The sequence below is a fragment of the Sorghum bicolor genome, chromosome 3 (genome assembly GCF_000003195.3).
Source record: "Sorghum bicolor cultivar BTx623 chromosome 3, Sorghum_bicolor_NCBIv3, whole genome shotgun sequence".
NCBI classification, from domain to species: Eukaryota; Viridiplantae; Streptophyta; class Magnoliopsida; order Poales; family Poaceae; genus Sorghum; species Sorghum bicolor.
This window is the reverse complement of record NC_012872.2, coordinates 40,111,066-40,121,340: the sequence shown is the minus strand read 5'-3', so window position 1 is coordinate 40,121,340 and position 10,275 is coordinate 40,111,066. Positions and strand designations below refer to the sequence as shown.

General features: G+C 47.5%; 1 protein-coding gene across 1 annotated transcript; it reads right to left on the bottom strand.

Moving 5' to 3' along the window:
• LOC110433693 lies at nucleotides 6,638-8,966 on the bottom strand. Its single transcript, XM_021456206.1, has 2 exons — nucleotides 8,767-8,966; nucleotides 6,638-7,487 (listed from the first exon to the last, which is right to left on the bottom strand). The coding sequence occupies exons 1-2, from the start codon at nucleotides 8,964-8,966 to the stop codon at nucleotides 6,638-6,640; spliced, it is 1,050 nt and encodes a 349-aa protein (XP_021311881.1).

The following is a 10,275-nucleotide window of genomic DNA, read 5'->3' as shown; positions in this document are numbered from 1 at the left end:
ACAACCAAGATCGTACATGATCAAGCATCACCATCACAGATTACAACATTCATCACAGAACATAGTTTTACATCACATCAGAGTTATATTGGTTATTACAAACCATAGCAGTAGCGGAAACAAAGTAGTTTTGAAACAACACCAACTCAGTTTATAATACATGCCAGTTCCATGGTCAAGTCCCAACAAAAGCACAACTGAAGATAAAGGAGGTGATCACGCCCATGATCTATTCATCATCCGCAGCCGGGTGATGACATTTAGCACAGTAGCCGTGGTAAACGACATCATCTGCAACAGGGGTAAATGAAACCCTGAGTACGAGAATGTACTCAGCTAGACTTACCCGTCATAAATCAAAATAAAGTGACACCAAGGAGTATGCAAGGCTGATCTTTGTGGACTGGTTTGACTCACCTTTTGCATAAAAGTCTTTGTTGTAAATAACTCATTTATCATATTTCAGCAGCAAGTTCATTACTTAGCAACTATCCACTAGGTTAGCACCTGTTCTAAGCATACACTTGTATATTTAAGCATTACAACAATAACCATATCCAGATTTTCACATAGCTATCATCATTCTCATCATAACCATTATGTTTATTTAGTGAATTCTACGTTGCCGCTGCCCAAGTCAAGTTCTCACTATCCGAGAGAGACGGTGATTCAAATCGATTCCTATCCAGCTGGAGGGGTATTCCTAACACTCACCCAAGCATACTTCATGACGGCAGCTCGGATCACCTTTAGCACAACTCCGGACCAATTCGCGGGTCCGTACGGCGCCGCACCCCCAGGGACCGCCAATCTGCCAGGGTCAGGACTCTAACCTGACACCTCGGTCTTACGCCATTGACTCCCCGCACATCCTTACTACCAACCAGGGTGCGCACTTTAACCAGATCGGGGTATCCGGCCGGAGTTGCACTCGTAGGCTTCGCGGTCGGAACGACTTATCCGGCCAACTAAGTGATAGGCATGCGTTCAACATGACACGGGGACGTACAGCGATTCGGTCCTTAAACGACACAGACGGGGATAGATTCACACCCAAGACCTCCATGCCTTGTTGCTGCACTATTGTCATCCTGCCCGGTCTCAAGTTCATTGTTAATACATGGTTATTTCCACGATAGCAAATATAACCAACCGTGATCATCATCCACCTAACTCTCGCAGGTGACACGAAATCACCCGGCTTCTACCGAGCTAAGCATGGCTAAGCATTACTTCGATCCTGGACCTACTTTGGTGAGGTATGAGGTGGACAAGGTAGTCATTATACAGCAAAGGTGTCATATCAACGCCTACCACTTAATGCAAGAAATATATAACCATAGTCAATTGATAGCTGAACACAAATAATAAAATAGTAGGAGGCTTATAATGCTCCGGGGCTTGCCTTCGACGTAAGTAGAGGGACGATGGTCAGGGCACTCCGGCAAGTCCTCCTCCTCCTCAGCTCCTTGAGGTAGCTACCCTGCTGTCCTTCCGACTCCGGCAGCTCGAACTCCAACACTGTCACGCCCTTGGGTACACCTATGGATGCATGACAAGGAGATGAATATAGAGAATGCACATATGATGCATGATGTCATGATGAAGAGCCGAAGGGACATAAACAAGGTAAACATGAGCATAAACTGCTAAGAGTAAGTGAATCATAGAATAACAAGTAAATGCATACTTTTTCTCTGGTAGGGAGACTAACTAGACAAGTTAAACAAATCCTAGCTACTCCCACTCTGTCACTGGTTTGGTAGACAACCAACCTGTCACAAGTTTCAGCTATAACTTAAGTATCGTTGGCCAAACTAAGTAAGTAAACACTTTCTGGAAAGCTTAACAAATTTTCTACAATTCACCTTTAGACATCCTAGACAGATTCCCAACCGAAATATGATAAATCCTACAAAGTTGGCTGGCTGCTCTGGAAAATCCAGAGAGCAAGCACTTTGCAGCAGCTAATTGCAACATGCATACCTTTCAAACTACTCAACCAAATGTCATGAAATTTGGACAGGAAGTAGATCATTAAGTTAGCTACAAGTTTCTTGTATACAAGTGTCCCAGAAAACATCATCTTCAAATAGTTCTTAATCATTTGCTAGCAGCTGTACAGAAATGCTCTAGGAAAGGCATAAATAGCAAAAATAATATTTTGCACATATTGAGAATGTATGAAAGGGACAATCCAATTGCACCAGTAGGTAGAGCATATCTAAGAAACACCAGAAAACATCATGGCAAGGTCTAAACTCATTTCTATCATCACCTTTTCCATTTATTTAATTATTAAGGTTATTTAATGAACATGCATTTCAACTGTTCCAAAAATCCTATGAAAATTATAGAAAGCTACTTATGCTAATATAAGATCACTATAAAATTTTCAGGACACTTGCACATACATATTGTGAGGTATAAAAATAACAAGTTAGTATAGGCATGCAAGGCATAAATGTGAAACCTCATCAAAAAGTGTCAAACAACAGATTTCAGATTTTTCCTAGCTTTGTCTACACATAAGCACAACACTCAGCAAGTTTCATCACAAAAGGAGCTATAACTTATTTATTAAAAATATCACAAGAAACTCCTATTTAAGCAAGAATTATTTTTAACTCCTCAACCAGGCTTCCAAAAATCATGTTAAATTTTTCACAGCCTATTCATAACATAAGTAACAGCACCCTAAATTTGCATGGCCAGCAGATCAATAGATTTCAAGATATAATTACCCACTAAAAATCCAAGATTAAATTATATCTATTTATTTCTGCAACAACATGGCATGTTTCATATTTTTATTAAAAACTAGACTCCTAATGGAACCTAGCAAAATTGAAATCACTTCATTTGGATCTACACAACTCAAGATATGAATTTTACAAAAATAGCATTGGCTCTGCAAAACAGTGAACCAGAGGGGGGGTGAGATAGAGGTTGACACCCGGGACCCGCGCGTCAGTGAGACAGTGACAAGGGAGAAGCTCGTCGCCGGCGAAGCTCAACGACGATGAGGTCTCAGCCGGATCTAAGGGCATCTACGTGTTCCTCTCATCAAGGCAACTCTGTTGACCTACTTTACCCGCGCTCTACTAGACCCTAAGGTGCTCGCCGTCGGAAATAGCGGAGCGGTGGCGCTGCGCGGCGTTACGCCGGCGGATCCAGGCAATGGCGACGCGGTAGAGGTTCACGCCGAGCATCAGTGAACCAAGGGGAAGCGATAGGAACAAGAATGAAGGAAAATGGTGGAGCAGAGAGGCCTGGCCACGTTGCCGGTGAGCTCGGGCGGAACTCCGGCGAGGGAGAACTGCTCGGAGCTCGGCAATGCCGCCTTACCCGTGCTCGACCGTGGCCAAGGAGGTGACGTCGAGGTAGAGGACGTCGAGGCGGAGCTCTGGGTGGGTTGGCTTGGCCGGAGGCGCGGTGAAACGGCCGGAGAAGCTCGCCGAAACGCGGCGGAGCTCACCGAGGCGACGGCGGAGCGAAATGGAAGGCGCTGAGCGAGTGGAGGGCGCGTCTGAGGCGTCCACTCGGTGCGTGGCGTCTTGTGGACGACGTCGGGGCTGACAGGCGGGGTCGCCGTCGACGTACGGTCGACAGGTGGCCGGACACGCGGCCGTGGACGGTTTCTGTCCAAACTGAATCGGGCGATTCAGTCACCATGGCCAGTGACTGAATCCCGAAGTTCATCGACGTTTTACTCTCAGCTCACTCGATGGTTTTGGCTGGGATTTGATCCTCTGGACAGAGCTACACGAGTTCTACAACTTTGATTACAAGATCAAAGCCTACTCGGTCTGGATTTCAAACTACAAAGCTCCCAATCACCCTATCGAAACTGTGTGATTCCAGACTTAGCCAAATTTTGCTAAGTGTGAAATCAGCCTTGATTTTTGGCTTGTGAGTGAATTTTGGAAGTGTTCCAAGCTTTTTCATAAAAAGTCATCAACATAACTTTTGTAGCTTATGAAATTCTCTACAACTTTGTTTCAGGTGTCAAGGACATGCAAGGTTTCTAACACCAGTTTCATAAAACATCTTTGAAAAGAGGTCTAGGGGGTCAAAAGGTCATTCTAAGGTTAACCATGACTTAGGGGTGTTTTTGGACAAAACCATCAACATGAACTTGGTTCAAAATGATGTTCTAAACATGATTAAAGTAATTTGGAAGACAATGTACAATTGTTTGCATTGGCTACCCCTTACAGTCACTCAATTCAAGTCACACAAGCAATCTACTCACACATGGTATACATGGGATTGCATGTGATCATGATGGATGCTTATGAATGAGCATGATGATGCTTATGTTGATGCAATGCTCATGGTTAACATGCAAGCTAAAACTAGGAGTGTTACAACGCCAATGAAGAGAGTTCAGCGTTTCCGGGTTCGAACCAAGCTTGCACCCAGATATGTGGGACCGTACCAGATACTAGAAAGAAAGGCCCCATGGCCTACAAGATTCAATTACCTGAAGAGTTGAGTTCAATCTTTCTAGTATTCCATGTGTCCCAACTACGGAAGTGTTTGAATGTACCGAAGCAGAGGATCGAACCCCGAGGAATCAAGATAAAGGCAGACTTAGAGTATAAGGAGCAACCAGTGGGTATCGTGGATGCCAAGGAGCGGGTAACCCGGAACAGAGTTGTCAAAACATATAAGGTGGTGTGGAGTCATCATGATGATAGGGATGCCACCTGGGAAACCGAGGATTACCTAAAAACAGTTTATCCAAAATTTCATAAGAAATGGTTAGTAACCCAAATCTCGGGACGAGATTTCCCTAAGGGGGAAGTGTTGTAACACCCTAGGTGTTAAGCATGCACTTAGTCTCATAAACTCATTCATAAGCATTCTCATCAAGCATGGCATAAGCATCACATCTCATGAGCACAATAATAATTCAAGTATGATTTTATGTGCTTTATTTTTATGTGAGTCAAATAGGTTAAAAATATTATGCTTGCTTCTAAATTTCTTGAAGTGCCCAAATTAGATTGAAATATGTGTTAGAAGAATTAAGAGTAATTTTGTGAAATTTTTGGAGCTATAGGAATTGAGAAATGGAATTTATACAAAAATCCCTAAAATGAATTTATTTGAAAACCTAGAACTAGTTTTAATCTGTGATTCAATTTATATTTGAAATTTGACTTCACCTATTAAAGCAAAGTTGTAGGGAGTTTTATGAGGAGCAATTCTTCTTTTCACTCCAACCCCTAAAAAGATTTGTAAAAGCATCAAAAGTCTTATTCAAACTTTTTGGAGAAAAGAAATTCAAAAAAAAGAAAAGGGGACATGCGCTGCTGGGCCGACCCGCCTCCCTTTCGGCCCAACCAGACAGCGCGGCCCGCTTCCCCTCCCCTCTCTCTCCCGCGCGCGGCGCCCGCCTCGCTCCACCCGGCGCCGGCCACGTGGCGGCCGTACGCCGGCGCCGTGGACGCGCCGCGGCCGACCGGCTTAGCCCGGTCGGGACGGCACCCCGCGCCCCGATGCGCCATTCTGTCCCCCGCTCCTCTCTCTCTTCTTCCTCCCCGTGCGATCAGCAGCAGCGGCCGCGGCGGCGCTCCGCCGTGCGCCATTGGCGCCGAAGCCTAGCTCCCAACTCCGGTCACCCGCGCTCGATTAAACCCACCCCTCGTGCACACGCTCTTGGCCGTCCGCGTCAAGGTATTAGGTGAGATTTGACCGCCGCGACATGGCCAGAGCTCCGGCGAGCTCTCGGTCCGCGCGAATCTTCCCTTTCCGACCCCCTTTCTCTTCGTTTGTTTGCGCGTTGTGGTCGCCGTGCTCCCGCGAAACCTAAGCACCCCTCCATTCGTGCTCTATCGGCCGGAGACGGCCGGACGCCGGTGAGCAGCACCACTGTAATAACCCTAGAATTTCCCAACACAAAAATCCCAGCTACAAATTTTTTTCTAAAAATGCCCCATGTTTGATGAGTGACATGTAGCAAGCCTCACCACATTGCATTTATTTTTGTTATATTGTTCACCCTAGGTTTGTCATTGCATGCATATTTACTTATTGCATTATATCTCATATTGGTGATTTGGATTTTTATTTGGACTTTTTATTGTTGTTCAATTATTATTAAATTGCTTAAACAACTAATTGTTTAATATAATGATACATGGCTTAATAGTAATCATACTTAACACTAAAATTATTAAACCTACCTAAGGTTTGATTAAGTAAAAAGGAATATAGATTAGGAAGGGCAAATAGGAATAATAATGAAAGAGTAATAATAAATGAATACTTGACAACTAACAAATAAATATTAAATCTGAAATGATTCCTAATTACATACCTAAACTTAATTAGGTAAAAGAAGGAAGAGAAAATAAAATAGAAAAGCAAATAGAATAGAGGAGAGGAGAAGGAAATAAATAGAAAGAAGGAGAAGCTCTGCTGATTCCCATTTCGGCCCAGCCGACGGCCTGCTCTGCCTCCCCCTCACTCTTCCCTCTCTTTCTCCTTGAAGCCCAGCCGCGGCAATGGCCGGCCCAACTCCCCTCCATCCTTTTCCCTGCTGAGCCGGCCCACATTCCCAGCCGAGCGGCCCAGCTCACCCTTCTCTCTCTCTCTCACTCACTGCACGTGGGCCCCGGCTGTCAGCTCAATCCCCCTCCTCCACCTCCTCTGCTTCGACCGAATCGGTCGCAGCGCAGCGCGCCCCTGCCAGCGATCCCACGTGCTCCTCCACACACGCACGCCCGGCCGCCTCCCCCGAGCAACGCGCATCGCCGCGCAAGCCCCGCTTCCCGCTCCCCACGACGCCGCGCAGCGCGCACCATGCGCCCGCCGCAAGACCGCGTCCGCCACGCGCTCTGCTCGGCCGAGTCGTCCGCACGCACGCGCTCGCGCCGCGTGACCCGCTCGCACGCCGCGCAGCGCGCACGCCCGCGCACGCCTGCGCACCGCCAAACTCCGCGACGCGCGCGACCCGCACACGCGCGAAGCCCGCACGCCTCGCTCCCCCACGCGACCCGTTCCGCTGCTGCAAACCAAGGCCACCCACGGGAGTGCATCCCCGAGCCCCATAAAGAGTTCCCACGATGCCACACCTCGCACCTGCGTCACCACTCTCTGCCACCGCAACTCGTCGATGAGGGCCGTGCGCGCCGCCGTCCGACGAGCCACGCACCGCGACGCCCCTCCACTCTGGCCTCCCCGTCAACCGTACGCCGCACCGGAGGCCTACGTCAACGACGCGACACACGGTGAGCACTCCAGTCGCCCCTTCATCTTCTCCTAGACCGCCGCCGGCGAGCCTCGCGCACGCACCGCCTCTGCGCACGCCGCGCCGCGTCGTGTCTTGCCGCCGCGCGCCACCGCCGCGCCCCCACGCGTGCCGCGCCACCACGCGCACCCCACGCGCCACGCCGCACGCGCCGGACGCCGCCGTCGTTGCGCACCGCCGCGCAACGCCGGCGCACACGCGCACCGAGCGCCCGCGTCGCCGCGTCCTACCTCGCCCCGCACGGCCGCCAGCAAGGGAAAAGGGCAAGCGGGCCTTGCCCCCCCCCCCCCGATTCGGCCCAGCTCGCGCGCGCTGGAAAAGGGAAAATGGCCACTTGGGCCGAGCCTGTCCGGCCCATCCGGGCACTCACCCGCTGCGCAGAGAAAAAAAAGGGCCAGCGGGCCTTGTTCCAATTCGGCCCACGCGCTCGGGGAGGAAAGGAAAATGTTTTTCTTTTATTTAAATTAAGAAAACTTTGTTAAATCATAACTCTCTCATTTTTAAGTCCGAATTGAGTGATCCAAATTACGTTGGGTTCGTCTCGACAAGATCTACGCAATAGAATAATAGCCCACCAACTTCTCAGTAGTTAATTTTGAGGTTTTGATTAATATACTAAATCATTGCTTTTCATTTATGTAAATGAATTAAACTTTATAAATCCATAACTAATTCAATTTGACTCCAATTTGAGTGATCCAACTTGCGTTAAATTCGTCTCGATGAGACCTACACCTTAGCGCTATGACACACTGCCTTCGCAACAACTAATTTTCAGGGATTTATTTAATACATTAAATAATTGCTAAAATCATAAGAAAATTCATATTCCGATCTTTCGAACTCCGAAAATTACACAAAAAAATATTGAAATTTATATGAAATAAATTTCCACTTAATGATATACTGATTGTGTGCATTTCGATCTTTTCACTGTTATTCGTTCTTTGTGCTCATCTATAGGGGTCGCTTCCGCGACCAATAATTGCGCTGCAGAGTCGGAGGACGATCGGACTGACGAGGACCGTGAGTATCGGGAGGAGTTAGGCAATGACTACTCCGAAGGTGCCACATCCCACCCATTTTCGTAGATCCCATTACGCATTGCAAATATTAGACTTGCTAGTGCTTTATATTTCTGTTGAATATAACTGCTGTTATAGGGTGCATAGTAGATTTACTATTCTTGTACCCTACCTTGTTTTACCCTGCTCACCCGCTGATAGATTAGACACGCGCCTTTATTATATTTCTACTATATTTATATTCTCGGCTTTATATCGATGATGTGACGCCGATGGTGAACCTAAGGGGATGGTTGGGCTTGGGAAGTCGAGCCGAGTGATCGTGTTGGATCTGAGGCTTATGGTGAGGATGTGCGGTGGTCGTGGCGTGTGTCTTGGGTGTGTGAAGGGTGAGGGTTGAGTCGACCAGGCTGGGATCTACGACGAGCCAGTGGGGCGAGTCATGCCGTGGAATGAACTGGACATTCCTGTTGGATATACCTGTGGCGGGTAATTATGTGGGGAGATGTATGTGAGGTGAACCCGGTATAAGTCTCCGGCGGGAGGTGCTTCGGGTGGAGGTGCTGTGGTGGCACGTTAAATGGAAACCCTGATGAAGATATTCTAGCTTGGTCAAACTTAAGGACTGGCAGTGCTAGTAACCGGATCAAGGGAATCCTTACTTTCCACTCGCTTCCCATGGGGGGGAGACAGCCGAACCACCGAGTAGGGTGATGCCACTACTACTAGGCGAGGATGTGTTAGGGAGGTACGGGCAGGGTTGGTCTCACACCCTCCCGAGACGATCATGGCTCCCAGTTCGGGACAGGGGACATGACTTCACAGTTTCAGCCACTCCACGCGGGGTGTTCCAGGGTTGAGAGGTAGAGTGGCATTGTCCTAGGCTGGCAGGCGCCCGAAATCAGCCTAGTTGGTGACGGCCAGCAATGAAGGAAGATCTTGTGGATTAGTAAAACCTCTGCAGACTGTATGGTTGATCGATCGATACATATGCTGTCTTTTCGGCTATGGACCTTTCCTGTGTTCTGCTTCTCTAGACTAGAAAGAGGAGTGTTCTACCTTCCCCGAGAGATACTTCCGGCCTGAGTGTGGGTTATGTTGGTGTTGGTGATGGAGATGGATATGGGATGGTTTGGGATGGTATGGAATGGAGGGTGATGGATGCTGTATGGGTTTGGGTTGTGTTAAAACTGGACTATTACTATATTTAAAAATTGATTACTATTGCATAGGAAAACTAGAGCCCCATTTAGGCCTCTTCAATTTACCTTATTTGCATCCAATTCCACAAAGCAAGCGCATAGGGTGGGAGTGGCCAGTACAAATCGTACTGATACTTTGGCATACAGGTTCTTATGATTTCGAGGGATATAGCGACTAGGGGATTCGTGCCTTCGCTCAAGTCGATGGAGTTTCTGCCTTCCGCATCTATCGAGCTGTTCCGGCTGATAATTTAGATTTTGCTTCCGCCATGTGGCAATGTAATAATGTAATACTCTCTATTCTTAATGCTTTTGTACGATGTATGGATGATGTATCAACTGGAATTGGGTAATTTGATTTAAATGGTCATTTTACACTTCGACTATGTGGATTTTCCCCTTCGTGGAAAATCAAGTCGTTTCAGTTGGTATCAAAGCCGTACTTGACCCGAGGACGAAGCCCTTAGGATTGGACGTTAGAACAGGACAAGCCAACTCTCTCTTCGGTTATATTACCGACCCTGCACAACTTGTGCATGGCTTACCCCTTCCACTGACCTGCTGATCATGTTCTTGGGCCCTGGAGTAATTTCAAGAACATGTCCCGATCACGAGCACCACAGTGGACAAAATGGAAAATAGCAAGCCTACCATTACTACATACCTACGCATAGAACGCTTCTCGCGATTCTCCTAGTGTAGCTACAGGAGAAGTCGCCCTGTAATAAAACCAATGTAATGAGTGCTTGGGTCTTACCAAAATTTTATTGGATTTTATTGCTTCTTA